The sequence below is a fragment of the Magnolia sinica genome, chromosome 15, assembly GCF_029962835.1.
Source record: "Magnolia sinica isolate HGM2019 chromosome 15, MsV1, whole genome shotgun sequence".
In the NCBI taxonomy this organism is placed as follows: domain Eukaryota; kingdom Viridiplantae; phylum Streptophyta; class Magnoliopsida; order Magnoliales; family Magnoliaceae; genus Magnolia; species Magnolia sinica.
The window spans coordinates 27,778,966-27,796,017 of NC_080587.1; the positions used below are offsets into that span (position 1 = coordinate 27,778,966).

The 17,052-nt window shown below is 40.9% G+C and overlaps 1 protein-coding gene across 8 annotated transcripts in view; it reads left to right on the forward strand.

Annotated features, from left to right (window-relative positions):
- The window catches only part of LOC131228184 (pullulanase 1, chloroplastic), a 166,046-nt gene that overhangs the window by 69,247 nt on the left and 79,747 nt on the right, over positions 1–17,052 (forward strand). For all 8 annotated transcript variants that reach the window (XR_009162745.1, XM_058224045.1, XM_058224041.1 and 5 more), the window contains 2 exons: positions 14,835–14,905; positions 15,060–15,152. Coding sequence is in view for 7 of the 8 variants with exons in the window: in XM_058224045.1 (XP_058080028.1) it covers positions 14,835–14,905; positions 15,060–15,152 (164 nt within the window). In the remaining variant the exon portion in view is untranslated. The remainder of the gene's footprint in view (positions 1–14,834; positions 14,906–15,059; positions 15,153–17,052) is intronic.

Here is a 17,052-nt window from a genome sequence, read left to right on the forward strand (position 1 = left end):
GAAATATTGGCGAGATTTTGAAAATAACGACAATCCGGCAAGATTATTGGCGAAACTTGGAAGCGATTCAAAAAAATGGGGTTTCGGTGTCGCCAGTGCAGCGACACCAATATTATCGGCGATATTTCGATAATATTGCTGACAATTTAAACATTATATAATTATGTGGTATTTATCTAGTGTGTGTACTAGAGTGACTCAAATGATGCTACCCCTAGCATACGACACACTGGAGGAAGTAGCACACTGTGTGACTATTCGAGTACCATGTTCCGGAGTGACCTACAATCTAGGTAACCTTCATTGAGTCTGAAATTAGTTGCCATGAGTTCTGCATGAACGGAATTTCTAGTGTCCATTAGCCCGAAAAAGAAACTTCTATTATTCATTTATCTTTCCTATTAACTTCTCCCTGGCCCCATTAGTGCTTGGTTGCCCATAAAGCTTCCCCTTCGATGACTAAAAATTGAAAACAAAAACTTTTATAATGGGCCTTGTATGGTTGTATCATCCTGGGACAGTTGTATGGGTCCCGTAATGGTGCTGAAATGGGGTGTATTGACTGCTTTAAGTCAATACGGACCAATTCAGCCCTGTATTATGTTATGGAGTGACCTTTCTGTTTATGTAAAAGCCACTAGGCCACAACCGTTTTTTTAATACATGACATAATCATGTTGTTCTTACTCTATTTTCCACACACAATCTGGTACAATAGATGGACAAATGTTGATTACTACATCATCCTACTTGTATATTTACAGGGAAGCATCTACCATATTCTAGTTCTATTGGCTCTACCTTATCTTTTGTGGCAGTTGTGCAGTGTACATAAATTTCCTTTTGTGTTTCAAAAGTGCAAGATAACAACGATAGTTCACCACCATTTAAAAAAATGGTGCTGTCTAATCCGCCATATAAACAGGATACATTTACAGTATCTCAGCCATCCAAATCATCAGTCTGATAGTGGATGGTGCATAAACTGAAAGTTACACTGATTGATCATCTTAACGATCATAATAAACTTGGGGGTGAGCTATCACCACAGTCTTAACAGGGAAACTATTTTACAGTGGCGACTTATGTAGAATGCATGGCATACATGTTTGGCAATTTGGACCACCAATGTCATGGGCCCCAATTTGGATCAAGAACAGTCATATACGTTTGGCAATCTGGACCACAAATATCATAGGCCCCAATGTGGATGGAGAACATGAAGGTCATACATATCAGTCCCATATTTTGTTGATGGAAATTAACCACTGTAAGTGAGTGATTAAAAAGAAAATGAAATGTCCAAATTCAAAAGCTTATCTCAGTTGGTTATGGTTTTCCAGTGAATGTGTAAGCTGCACTCTATCGGTCCCACATTTGGTTGATGCAAATTTAGGTGTGTCCGTGTGCGTGTGCATGTGGTTGAGTGTGCTTACATGTGCGCATGCGTGCTATGCTTTATCAGTCCCATCTTTGGTCCTTTTGTATGTGCATGTGCGCATGTGCGCATGCGTGCTATCCTGTATCAGTCCCATATATGGTCAATGCAAACTGAGGTGTGTGATAGCTGGTTATGATTGTCTGATGAGTGTGTAAGCCTACACTCTATCCAGCCTCATTTGGTCAATGCAAATCGCGGGGTATGTCTGTGTGTGCATCTTATGATTGTGCGGTGAATGTCTACGGCTACGCTCTATCAATTCCATATTTGGTCAATGAAAATTTCTGTCTGGGTGTGAGTGCCTATGCGTGCGTGCTTTGTGTGTGTGTGGGCATGTGCTGGATATGATCGTCTAGTGAATGTCCAAGGCTATGCTCTACCAATCCCATATTTTGTCAATGCAAATTTCTGTGTGTGGGTGTGTGGGCACGTGCATGTGTGTTTTTGCATCTGTGCATTTATGTTTGCTATGCTTTATGATCTCAATATTTGGTAAATGCAATTGTGTGTGGGCTATGCGCTATCACTACCTATTTGGTCAATGCAAAAATTGAGACATTCTGTGTTCCATATTTGGCCAATGCAAATTGAGGTGCACACGCATGCTTGGGCTCATGCCTGCACTATGCTCAATTAGTCCCATATTTTGGTCAATGCAAATTGAGATGCTCTATTAGTCCCATATTTGGCCAATGCAAATTGGGGTGTGGGTGTGGGGTGTGTTTTTTTTTTGTTTTTTTTGGGGGTTTTATCAGTCCCATATTTGATAAATGCATATTGAGGTGTGACATTTGCGCACACATGCACACGCACACATAGACGCGGATGCACACACGCCCCTACTGTCTCAGAGGCATGCACACACATGCACGGAGGTGCAAACACACATACACCTATCTCTCTCTCTCTCTCTAGACAAGCACTTACACATGCACACATACATGCAGTGTTCAAAATATTGGTATCATGCTACATATCGCACCCTTGGGATATAGATACATGTCGTTTATCGCACGGGATATATTGTTTGTATCGGGTATTTATCGCACTTTTTGGGAAACATTGGGAAAATGGTTGATTTTTTCAATGAAACTTCAGAGATTGTTAAAAAAGACCTTAATACACACTTTTAAATCACAACATCTCAAAAAAGAAGTACACATAATAGGTTTCCTTTGTATAGGGTCCTAAGTTTTGCACTGTTTGACAGAACTATTCAAATTGAATGCATAACATTTAGAGTGTATGTGATGATCATTTAATCAAACACTCCTAATTAAATACTTCGAAATTAATCTCAATTAATGGCTGGTTAAAGGGGAATTTTGAAATAAAAAATAATTTTTTATTAATTTTTAATTAAAAATGATTGTGTTTTTTTACAAAAATTGACAAGGACTTAATTTCATGTTTGAAGTGCAACATTGCAAGCAATTTGGGAGAAATTGAGGAAGTTTTGAATTTTCCCCAAATCGGACCACCTACACTCAAATTTCGAAATTAGTGTATGTGACGATCATTCCATCAAATACTCATTCACACTTTGAAATTAGTCTCAATTGAGAGTTGCTTGAAGGAAAAAATTGAAAAAAAAAAGGAGAACATGAAGAACTAATGGATATTGAAATCAAAGCTCCAACTCCATGATTTTTCTTGCAAAACATCAAAAAACAATAGATTTGTAACCATTAGACACTGATTTAACATAATTTCAACAAAAAAAGGGATTAGAAATTGAAAATGCTCACCGGATTGAACATATGGGATATATCGACACTACTTGTGCGTTTCGTCTCGCACAGGTGCAATACAAGGTATATTGTGGGACATATCGGTCGATATTGTCGATATTTTAAACATTGCATACGTGCACCTGCACGCGCAAACACACACACACACACACACACACACTTCTCTCTCTCTCTCTCTCATATGGATGCACGCACATGTGCACACACAATGGATGCATGTAGTCAAGGGCACGCAACACGAACAAAGACGCATGTACACAGATCATCTACGCCTTCTTCCCCTCCCTCCAGTTCACACACATGCATGCACGTACACACATATATCATCTAAGCCTTATCCCAAATAATTGGGGTCGCTACACGAACTCAATTCCTCCAATCCACTCTTTGAAATGTCATATGCTTACGATCCTGTTTCGGCACTGCATGAATACCCCTCTCCTAACTGTTCATGAAATCAATGGCCAACGTCCCTCTCCTAACTGTTCATGTTATTGTTGCACACCCGAGTTTTGGATCATCCTGATTTTTTAGCCCATGGATACCTATATGGGGGCTTGCATGATGGTTAGAGTGGATGTCATAAACACATCATGGTGGGCTTGAGAACAACTGTTTGCACTGGATGATATCCCATATGTAGGGAAATTATAAAGTGCGTGTTTTCACCACAACATGATGCAAACGGTTTTTGTGGCCCCCCACCATATTTGATGATGACATACACTCCAACCATCATGCACGCCTTCCCTCCTTTGGCTATGAACCTAAAAATCAGGCCAATCCAAGACTCAAGTGGGCCACACGAGTAGGAATAATTGAAAGTGGATCCCACCCTTGATTTTCACTGGGCCCACCCAAGTCCCATAATAGCTTGATTTTTGAGGTCTGCCATCATTTGGATAGATGTTTCATATTAATGGATTGGATGACATATACACACCATGGTTGGCCCTCTATGAGAATCAAGGGTGGGTGTCTACTCTCAACTATTCCTGTTGTTGTGGCCCACCTCAGTCATTGATTGGCCTGATCTTTTGTGCACATGATCAAATGATGGACAACGTGCATGATGGTTGGTGTGGATATTGTCAGCACATCACAATGGGGGCCCACAACAAGCCGTTTACACCACATTGTGCTGAAAACATTTGCACTAGATAATTTCCCATATATGCATACATCTTTATATATGTGATGCAAGACTTGATATGCAAGATTTTAGGCTTTAGACCATACTAATTTAGAAACAATCACAAAAAAAATTCCACATCCCACATAAGGTCAAAGCATTCAACAAGGGGAATCTACGAGGGTCCAAGCCTACACATGATAGGGTTGGATCAATTAAAAATTATAGACCAAACAATGCTCAAAGGAGAGTAGACTCTTTCCCAGTCCAAGGGATTCATCATGTTTCAATTCGAGAAAACCTAGAGTTTGCAAAAGTGGAATAGAACTTGGAATTTAGGATTATTTAGGGTTAGGGTTAGGGATTTAAGGCGAGAGAGGAGAGGATTAGAGGAGAGAGAACCTGAAAATAGTCCACACGTGTGGACAATAATCTGGCCCTGACGCACGTGCGTGGGATCCTGCTCGCATGTGTGAGGCCCACGAACCCAAAAAAAGACAGCATGGGGTTGGTCGGCCAGGGGTGGGCCACCCACACACCAAGTTTCAAGCCGATCGGACGTCCGATCTGTGCACGGTGCTACGCCGAAGTTTCAGCCCTCCTAGAGGGCCTGATTCTGCAAATCTGCTGTAGAGGAAGGATCGGCTGCAAAAAGGGGTGGATTTGATAATTGGATGGCTGTAGGAGATGATGAGCATAGAGGGTAGGAGGTGGGGCGATTTGGGATGGGTGTGGCTTCGCACCACAGTAGTTAGCCTTTCGAAGAAGGGAGGTTTTCGCACCCAATTGGATTCCTTAACTCAGGGAATTAGAGAAGCAAGAATATGCAGAATTTTATTTATAATCTTTAATGAGAAAAAACCTACAAGGGGTTGCCTATTTATAAGAAAACCTTATACCCCAAAAGCCGCGCTATGTGCGTACACTATTACTTAGAGACGAAGTAACAAAAATAACAACTAATCAATGCAATCTAAACCGTTCATGATGTTCCTAATAATAACAATAACCAAAATTCAAAGTTCCAGATTATCTAGGGTAGTGGGACACGATCATGAGATCCAATGGTGGGATCCACATGATGATCAGGTCCACTCCAAGGAACCATATCACAGCCCTTTGACTAGGAGGCCCTCCATGGATGTCATCATCGATCCAGATCGATGGTGGGGCCTTCCTCTTCCTTGCGTACGTGTGTAGGGGGGCGTACGTGTGCGTGTGATGTACCCATCAACTCTCCCCGGCTGTGAAGATTTCGCCACTGACGAAACAAAACTCCTGAACTGCTCCAAGATGTCAGGATCAATTCGTTGAAGCTCCTCCTCAGTGAGCCACGTACTATCTGAAGCTGGGCGTGACTTCTACTTAACCAGGTACTTTTGAAACCCGCCGTCCGATGTTGATACTATCTGATGGTCCAAAATATCCTCTATCTCCTCTCTTGGTGTGGGAAGGGTAGGTATGGGAGGTAGAAGATGGGAAAAAGGATCGGGAAATGGCCATGGATCAAGGGAAAGGTCTTGGGAATCAAGATGGTTAGGCGAAAGGCTGGACAATGTCTCAAGGGTCTCTTGAAAAGCAACTAGATCCTTCACATTGAATGTAGAATTAATTCCCATTGAAGGTGGAAGATCTACCATATACGTATTGACCGTTTCGTTTTATAATTTTGAATGGTCCAACGCTACGCGCGTGTAATTTACGAATGACTCCTTGAGGGTACCGCTCTGGCCTGATGTGGACCATTACAGTCCCCTACTTTGAATTCCTTAAAACGTTTATGCTGGTCTACAGAAAGTTTGTAATGTTCATTACTAGTAGTGATCTTTCACCTGATTTCTTGATGCAATGAATGAATGTGATGTGCAAAAGACTTTGCAGACTTTGATGACTTATGGGACAATGACATAGGGAAAAGATCAATAGGCTTCATAGGTTTATAACCAGTAATGACTTCAAAAGGACTTAAACCTGTGGATCTATTAACAGAACTATTAAATGCAAACTCGGCTATAGGTAGTGCAATGTCCCACGTCCGGGTGTGCTCCCCCACTAAACATCTGAGCAAACTCCTTAGGCTCCTCTTGACCACTTCAGTTTGACCATCGGTTTGATGGTGGTAGGCAGAAGAAAATTGGAGCCTATTATTCATCATATGACATAGTGTCTTTCAAAAATAACTCATGAATCGCATGTCACAGTCAGACACTATAGTTTTTGGTAACCCATGAAGTTTGACGACCTCACTAAAGAATAGCTTGGTAACATGAGATGCGTCAGAGGTCTTAGAACAAGGAATGAAGTGGGCCATTTTAGAAAAATGGTTCACAACAACAAATATGGAATCATGTTTCCGAATAGTCTTGGTGAGCCCAAGGACGAAGTCCATACTTATGTCTTGCCAAGGGGATGAATGGAACTGGCAAATGTCTGTATAGTCCCGTATTTTGCTTCTTTTTTTTTTTTTGCTTTGCCAGTTGACAAGTACGACATTGCCCTATAATTTTGGCCACGTCTTGCTTGAGGCTTGGCCAATAAAACCTATCCTCCACTAGGGCAATGTCTCGCCTAAAATGACCTGCGATCCCTCCTGAATGTAACTCCTAAACAAGAAAATCGCGGAGAGAGGTGCGCGGTATGCACAAGCGATCACTCCTAAACAAATATCTGTCTAAAATCAAGTACTCACTGCTAGCTCCTGATGAACTCTCTAACAACGACGCGTATACAATTCCAAAATCTGGGCAGTCAGAATAGTCCTCTTTGACATGCTCGAGGCCCGTGACTTCGACACTCATGGAATTGAGTAACACAACTCGACAAATTAACGCGTCGGCAGGCTTATTCTTTACATGGCCTTGTGCTTAAGTACAATAGTGTACTCTTGACAAGGTATCCCAAGTCGGTTATGTTTCGGTTGTAACGGCCGATACGTAACGGTAACGGCATCAACCGTTACGCGATTCGGCCCCGAAACGGGGTACCTCTGTTTTTTGGGTTCGTAACAGCCATTACGGGACCGTAACGACAATTGCGTCCTATAACGGCCGTTACGGTACCGTAACAAACGTTACGGTCCATAACCCTAAAGAAAAATGAAAAAAAAATGGTAAAAAAAGAAAAGAAAAAAAACATACCTTTTTTTCTTCTTCTTATTCTCCTTCTCCTTCTTCTTCTCGCCCTACTGCGGTTGCGGCTGCGGCCCGGGCCTCCTTCTCTCTCTCTCTCTCTCTCTCTCTCTCTTCTTTCCCTCTTTTTCTTTTCGGTTTCCCTCTCTCGTTTTTTTCTTTTGAAATCGGAAGCGATTTGACTGGTGTACCACACACCAGTATAGCTGCTGTAGGTACGTGTCGTGCTAAGATGAGCGCTGACACTCCTCAAGCTCGGAGTTGTACGAACGGTTCAAAGGAGATCAAAGTTACATGGGCTCCACAGCAATGTATTTATTATATCTACACCGTTCATCTATTTTTAAATATCATTTTAGAGCATTAGCCAAAAAATGAATCGTATCCAAAGATCTTTTAGACCACACCAAAAATAGCAGCGAGATGATGATTTTCACCGTTAAAAAATTCGTAGGCCCACTGTAACGTTTATTTTCCATCCAATCTGTTCAAAAGGTCAAAAAGACCTGAATGAAGAGGAAAAACAAATTTCATATTGATCCAAAAGTTCTGTGATCCCAAAAAGGGTTTCAATGGTAGACGTTCAATCCCCCACTGCTTTTTGCAATGTGGTCCACTTGATAATTAGATCTGTATTATTTTTCGTGTCAAGCCATAAGACGAGCTCGTCAAATGAATGGACGGTTTAGATATAACACATACCTCATGATCAGACCCACAGGACTTGCTTACGTCAAATGAATGGACTAGTACGCGTTACGTAGCACGTTGCACAATTTAATAAAATGTACATGTGCCACGTGGGCCCCACCATGCTGTACGTATTTTATCCATGCCGTCCATCCATTTTGCCACATCATTTTAGGTTATGATTCAAAAAATTAGTAAGATCCAAATCTCAGGTGGCCATAGCATAGGAAACAGTGGTTATAGAATGCTCACCATTAAAATTTTCTTAGGGTTCACTGTAATGTTTATTTTCCATCTAACCTGTTAATAGGGTCTTACTAACGTGGATGAAGGGAAACCACACATGTCAGCTTGATCTAAAACTTTTGTAGCCCCGATAAATTTTTAATCATAGTCGTTTAATTATTATTGTTTCTTATGGTGCGGTCCACCTGAGCTTTGGATCTGCCTCATTTTTGGGGTCATGCCCTAAAATTATTTGGCAAAATGGATGGACAGTGTGGATATAACACATTCATCACGAGTGGGGTCCAAAAAACTTTGACACGTGTGCTACCTAATTCGGGCCCTTAAAAAATTATACACGAGACATGTATTAACTTAAAATTTACCAATTAAATCATGGATTGTAATTGCTAACTCAAAATGCCAAAGTCAAATTGTTTGAATAGTTTTAATTGTTAATTTGTGGACGCTTATTTTTTAAAATAGGGCCTTTTGATTTTTTTTTCATGATTCTCTATCCAATAAATGTCCACCAATTCACAAGTGGGATAATGCCAATAAATTACAAGAATTTGAGGCTGATTTGGGGCATGGATTGGTCCTCCAAGTCAGCCCTTAATTGGCAATGCGATCTAGTTGAATTTAATTTCATTTTGTAAAGGAACTATTGGGAGAAATGATATCAAATTGTTAAGTATATAAATTAGATATTTAGAAAATTAATTATATGAATTTTGTAGTCAAATTCAGGTTATCTGGTTCATAAATTCATCAGACAGTCCGATACAATTTCTCACCAAAGAGTGGACCGTTACACCACCATAAATATGTTTCAATTTATAAATGAATGCATATTTGGAATGCTTAGAATATTTTGGATTTAATACATATTTTTTCATAATTTTTTTGGCAAAAAAAATTTTGCGCCGTTACGCCCCCGTATCGCCGTTGCCCCCCCATATCTGTATCGGTTTCGGAGGGCACCGTTACACCAACCGATACTGATACGGGACACCTTGACTCTTGAAGGAATTGAACCCACTGGGCGTGCTTAGGGTTTAATTTCTTCTGAGAGTTCAGATATCTCAAGGCTTCGTGATCTGAGAACAAGACGAATTCTTGCGGCAATAGATAATGACGCCAGTGGCATAGTGATTGCATTACCGCATAGAATTCTTTGTCAAAGGTGGAGTATTTTTGCTTCGCCCCATTCAGTTTCTCACTAAAAAAGGCGACAGTGTGCGCTTCCTGACTAAGTACTCCTCCTATGCTGACTCCTGACGCGTCGCATGCGACTTAAAAAACTTTTGAAAAATCCAGATGTCGCGTGACTGGAGCTTCGGTCATCCTGACCTTCATCTCCTTAAAGGCTTTCGAGGCTGCCTTCGTTTATTGAAACTCCTTTTTTAATGCAATTCGTGATGGGAACCATAATGGAGCTGAAGCCTCAAATGAACTGCCTATAGAAGGTGGCTAAGCCGTGAAAGGTGCGCACCTCATGAATATTGCGGGGTTTTGGCCAATTGACAATGACTTTGACCTTCTCGAGATCCGCCGACACATCCTCAACTGGCACAACAAAACCTAAGAAGATAACGCTACTAGATATAAACGCACACTTCTTTAGGTTGGCGTACAATTTCTCGGCTCTTAAAGATCCCACAAACTTGTCTCAAATGGTTGAGGTGTTGTTTCTTGGTCATGCTATAAATCAAGATATTGTCAAGTTGACGACCAGGAACTTCCCCATGAAGGGCCTCAACACTTGGGGTCATCACACGCATGAAAGTACTTGGGGTATTAGTCAGTCCAAAAGGCATGACTAACCACTCGTATAGCCCATCCTTTGTCTTGAAGGCTGTCTTCTACTCATTATCAGGGTGTACACGGATTTGGTGATAACCACTTTTGAGGTCAATTTTTGAGAAGATAGTAGCGTTGGCCATCGTATCTATCATGTCACTAAGACGCGGTATGGGAAAATGATACTTGACTGTGATTTTATTGATGGCCCTACTATCAACACACAGCCTCCATGTGCCATCCTTCTTAGGTGTAAGAAGGGCCGGTACGACACATGGCCTCATGCTCTCTCAAATGAAAACCCTTGTCTAGGAGCTCATTAATCTGTCTTTTTAACTCTGCATGCTCCTTTGGGTTCATTTTGTAATGAGGGAGGTTTGGTAGAGTCGCCCCAGGGACTAAATCAATGACTTGCTGTATATCCCTCATAGGGGGAAGCTCATTCGGTAGATCCTTAGGAAAGACATCACGGAACTCATCCACTACTGAAATGGGTTCAGTGGGTAACTCTACACTAGCCTCTGGTGCACTCTCCCTAGCCACAAGGGCGTACACCACCAAGTCCAACTCAGTCTCTTGCTCAAAGTCTTTGGCATTTAGAATATGGAGAGGCTTAGACTTGAACTTCGATTCCTTCAATTCCTTCGAGCCGCTCACACCACTCTTTGTGATGGACTCCTTTCCAATCGTGTTCTTGGGTGGAAGTGGATTTAGCTTGACTTTCTTGCCCTCAAACCAGAATGTACACATTTGAACGACCAAATATGGTGACATCTTTATCATAGAGCCAGGGCCTACCCAAAATAATATGGCCAACATCCATGGGAATAACATCACACCAAAGCGTGTCTTTATATGATCCAAACCAAATAGGAACAAGACAATGGTGCAAGACTGGAATGAAAGTCTCATCAACCCAAGACACTCTATAGGGTTGAGGATGGGCTTCGAGCTTCAAGCCCAAACGGCTCACGGTGCTAGGTGATGCCACATTGGCACAACTACCACTATCCATGATCATCTTGCAATTCTTATCACCACACTTTGCATAGGTATAGAAGATCGTGTTGCGGCACCAATCGTCGGTATTCTTTGCTTGGGCAAAGGCGCAATGCACAACTGCCAGGGTCACACTTTTGCGCTCTCTCTTCCTCATCACTAGGGGTCTCTGCTGGCATATACTCTTTCTCCTTACCGTCACTTTATGGGGGCACAACTTCTACTTGCCCATCAACAAGGAGCACCCTGGTGCCCTCTTTCGTGCCACACACTGGTAGGCAAAGTGACCAAACATCTGACATCTAAAACACCTAATTACATCACTTCTGCGCGAACTAGACCCGACAATTCCTTTACCCTTATCATCCTTGGGCCTAGACTGAGAACTACTAGAAGGCTTGTTTTGGTATCCAGTGCTAGGCTTAGCCCCAGAAGGGTTGGCCTTAGCGCTAGAATCGCGAAACTCAAACTGTCTTCCCATAGATGTTGAGGTATTGCTCAACCTCCAACACTACTTGATACATCTATTCAAGAGTGTCTATGTCCTTGGTGAGCAACTCTCTCCTAATGTCAGAATAGAGGTCCGTCTTAAATCGAGCAAGAGTGAGTACGGGATCCTCATCAACTTCACACCTGGTCAAGTATTCTCCAAACTTCTCAATGTATTTCGCCACACTCTTGGAACTTTGTTGAAGAGACTGTCATTCCTTAACCAACCTCAAGTGATAAGAGAAAGGGGGGTACTCCTCCTTAAGAGTCTCTTTCATTTCCCCCCAATGGACTATTGGGGGCTCCCTCGACCTTTCTTGTTTTCGCTCATTAGTAGCCCAAAACCTCTTTTGCTTGGGCCACAAGCTTCATCTTGGCGAATTGGACCTGATGAGCATCCGACATGTCATACCACTTAAAATAGTAGTCCATATTCGCCAACCAATCTAGAAAAGCTTTAGGGTCCAAGTGACCATCAAAAGTAGGAGCATCTACTCTAATTCCCCTGAGGAGTTGCGTATCTGGGTCAATATGAACATGATGTCTTTCGTGGGGTGGGTGCACGGGTGCGCGCCCATGACCATTTCTCTGGCCACCTCCATTCCTTTGTCTATCCTCTTGATCACCTGCTTGCGATTGGGTATCTTCCTCAATGGTGGTCTCTAGTTGGGTAACGTGCACATTAAGCTGATCTAAGCGTTAGTCAATTCGTTGTTCTAAGCGCCTACCCAAAGACTCAAACTGTTAGGTTAGGTCGTTCACTGATTATTGCAATTGCTCCATGTTTAGTGTAGGGTGCAAACCAAAACCACGACCAGTACGCGTGGGCATACAACCACTCACTCAAAGATCCTCTAATGCAACTATATGCATCTAAATGAGACTAAATGATCCCGTACGACTCTATATAAGGGAAACTGCACAACACTACTAAAATTCCAACAACATAGCTACTTAAATAGTTTGTTAACAAAAAATTGAGCCATGAAAATTGGGGGTTTTCTGACAATAGAAAATTCAGCAGTCCATGTTGTGAATGATGGGTCCTAAATAGCCCTATATGATGAGATTTGATGCAAAATAAACGTGAGTAGACTAAACCCTAAACATGCAATGAAATCCCCTATGAAGAACTTAAGCTCTGATACTAAATTTGATGCAGGACATGAAAATTAAATATGATATGCAAGATTTCAGGCTTTAGATCATACTAATTTAGAAATAATCACAAAAAAAAATTCCACATCCCATATAAGGTCAAGCATTTAACAAGGGGAATCTACGAGGGTCTAAGCCTACACATGTTAGGGCTGGATCAATTAAAAATTATAGACCAAACAATGCTTAAAGAAGAGTAGACTCATCCACACATGCAAAGGATTATTCCTCAATCCAAGGGATTCACCATGTTTCAATTCGGGAAAGCCTAGGGTTTGCAAAAGTGGAATTGAACTTGGAATTTAGGATTATCTAGGGTTAGGGTTAGGGACTTAAGGCGAGAGAGGAGAAGATTAGAAGAGAGGGAGAACCTAAAATAGTCCACACGTGTGGACAACAATCTGGCCCTGACGCACGTGCGTGGGATCCTGCCCGCACGTGTGTGGGGCCCACGAACCCAAAAAAGGACAGCTTGGGGTCGGTCGGCCAGGGGTGAGCCACCCACACACCAAGTTTCAGTCCGATCGGACATCCGGTTCGTGCACGGTGCTCTGCCGAAGTATCAACCTCCTTGGAGGGCCTGATTCTGCAAATCTGCTGTAGAAAAAGGATTGGCTGCAAACAGGCGGTGGATTTGATGATTGGATGACTGCGGGAGATGATGAGTATAGAGGGTAGGAGGTGGGGTGATTTGGGATGGGTGTGGCTTCGCACCACGGTAGTTAGCCCTTTGAAGAAGGGAGAGTTTCATACCTAATTAGATTCCTCAACTCAGAGAATTAGAGTAATAGGAAAACGCGAAATTTTATTCATAATCTTCAATGAGAAAAAACCTACAAGGGGTTGCCTATTTATAAGAAAACCCCATACCCTAAAAGCCGCGCCATGTGTGTACACTATTACTTAGAGATGAAGTAACAAAAATAACAACTAATCAATGCAATCTAAACCGTTCATGATGTTCATAATAATGATAATAACCAAAATTCAAAGTCCTAGATTATCTAGGGTAGTGGACTACGATCATGAGATCCAATGGTGGGATCGACATGATGATCGGGTCCACTCTAAGGAACCATATCACAGCCCTCTAACTAGGAGACCCTCCATGGATGTCATCATCGATCCAGATCGATGGTGGGGCCTTCCTCCTCCTTGCGTACGTGAGTAGGGGGGGCGTTCTTGCGCACGTGATGTCCCCATTAATATGCATGCATTTATATGTGTATTTTTTTTGTTATGTACACAGACGCACATACATACATACATGTGTGAATGCTGTCCAAATTATTACCGTATCAGTAATCACAACAGTGGTTGAAATATAGAAACTCAATTATGGGTACATGTTCGGTAAATTGGTTCCTTGGGTGTTGTTGATGGAAAATTTTGACAAAATTTAATCCCATTGGATGAAGAATGGGAAATGAGTGGCAATCCCAATAATAAAGCTTACCAATACTGAAATAAGAAACTGAATTGAATTATCTTTTGAAGAAAGATGGTTTTAGTGTTTTGGATTGTTCATAAAATAATGGTAAAGCATAAAGAAAGTTTGAAACAAAAGTTTTGTTTTTTGAAAGATGATAATTTCATTAAAAGGCCACACCATAACATACAAAATGACAAAACCCCTGGAAAAATAGGTGAGAGAAAAAGGTGTTTACGTTTTAATATCTTTTCTGTTTTATATCTAGTTTGCCTTTTGTACTGCAAGAAATGGCATGTCCTTCAATGATATCATACTTTCTTGTCACAGGGAAATCTTCCCAACCAATATCCATGTCTGCATTTATGTTGATTTCTATGTACATGAATTGTCTTTACTACTGGCTGTAAAATTTGTACTGTTTCTGTAGTGGAGGACCTTGTTAATAGGTATGGAAGGGAAGAAATGCAAATTAGCATTTATATTGGGATGTTACCAGTGAATTTGATTGATAAAGCAGCATATGCTACAAAAGAACCTTGTACATTTGGCAGCTTGAGATTCTTTTGTTTGTTTTGAAAAAGTGCAGGTGAAAGCAAAATATGCTCTAAACAGCTTATCAAAAGGTGAAAATGGAGTAGATGGTTGCAATATCTATATGTAAGAAAGTAGACATTAGGTGTTTCATTTTTTCTCATGATCAATAGACATATCGTTTCAGATTTCAACTATTGAGAGCAGTTTTCCATTTGCTAGTTTTATTGTTACATTTATTACTTCGATTTCTAATTGATAATGCTTAATGTTGTCTTAGTTATGGTGAAGGATGGGACTTTGGTGAAGTTGCGAAAAATGGACGTGGGATAAATGCATCACAATTCAATATTTGTGGGACTGGCATTGGGAGGTATCCATTTTATTTTATCTTCATTTCCAACAAAAAAAAGAAAAAGAAAAAAGCAAAAAAAAAGCATGAATACATACATATTTTGATTAAAAAAAAAATGAAGACAGAAGTAAGCAAACACCAGACTTGCAAAAACAAGTCATAACCCACAAAAAAGATTGGGCTAGGCCCACACTTGTTCCATCCAGCCCATTGCCTTGCTGTGATTTGGGCATCTTAGAAGCTTCACTATTATATGCTCTATCACCCTGTCAAGCTGCTAGGTCGGATGTATCCTGTCAAGTATCTATTCGAGAAACCAGCTATCACCGGGAGAACGGCTCGATGGCAGCTATGACTTTCTAAGTTCAACATCACCTATGCCACTCTGAAGGCTTTGTGAGAACAGATACATATGCAGACGCATTAAACATTCGAGTATTACTTGTACATATGTTTAGTAAACAACAAGAAAAAAAAATGAAGAAAAAGAACAAGGAATTAGCTGGAAAACTTTGGTCTCAATGTTCACTTTTCAACATTTTATAGTAGAGGCATTTGTAGGTGGTTGGGGATGGCTAAGGTGTCTGCAAGGGTAGTTGACATCATAAGAGGAAAATTTACACTTCTTGTTCATCGTGCTCAGTTTATGATTCTGTTGCTTCTTAGACACTGTACTGAGGTTTGTGGGTTCGGGCATCTTGAGATCAAAGGACTCTATTGGTTAACAACTTTCTGGACCTGATCCTCAGAGATGACACTCATATTTGGCGGATCAATATAGATCTATTTTCCTGTACATTGTTTCATACAAGATCATATTGAAGGTGCTTGCTAATTAAATAAAGTTGGTGAGCACCAAATTAGCCTTAGCTAATTGTATTGCATTTCGAATCAATGCATGCTGATTCACACAGCCTATTACAAATAGGTCACAAAAGTTGAATGTTCATTATGGTGGACATTAGGAAGTCTTTGATAGTGCCAACTAGGATACCATCCTATCTATTCCCAAAATCTTGGGTTTTAAGTCAATCTGGATCCGGCGGATCAAGGAGTCGATACTAACCCTAGAGTACCACACTCACCAATGGCACTTTGAAGGGATATACTTTGCAAGCAATATAAGCACTAGGTACGAAGATTCTCTCGATTCCAATCTCTTGTTAGCTCTCTCTCTCTCTCTCTGCCTTTGATTGGATGGTTATAATCATTTGTTTAAAGTGATTCCTGAGTGACATGGATGATCCTAGTTGTGGAAAACATGATTGATGGTCAATATCAATGTGTAAACCTTTTCTGTTGTAGTTGACCTAGATCATCCATTTAATTTGCATCGATCAAATGGTTATTGTTATTCGATAATTGGGATCTTAGTGTATAATTATATTGGCAATCCAAGATGGAGATGACTTGATGGATGGTCTAGATCAATGATTGGATCCTTTTCTTTTCAATCGATCTGGACTGTCAATTTTGTTTGCAATTGAACGGATGTTAGAATTGCCTTACCATATTGATTCTTTAGAGGCATGGGTAACAGAAGGTGGCACTTACACAATTAATGTTTAAGATTGATGGATGAAATCTTTTCAGTGATACTCCATTTTGTTTGCCATTGATAGAGTGGTTAAGTCTTTGATCACATTGATTTTTGAGGAGAAACGGTAATCCAAGTTGGAGGCTACATGATCCTAGTTAAGATTGATGAATGAACATTTTTTATAGCATCATTGATGAAGCATATACCAATCAGATGGTTATGATCATCCGATCAAGGTAATTCGTGATGCAAGTAGGCAGTGCAAAGGAGGGACTACTTGATGGATCAACTGTACTGATGATTGGACCTTTTTTTATGTAATCAGTCTGAACCATAAAATTTTGATGATCTGGATGGTCAAATAATGCTCCTGAGTAT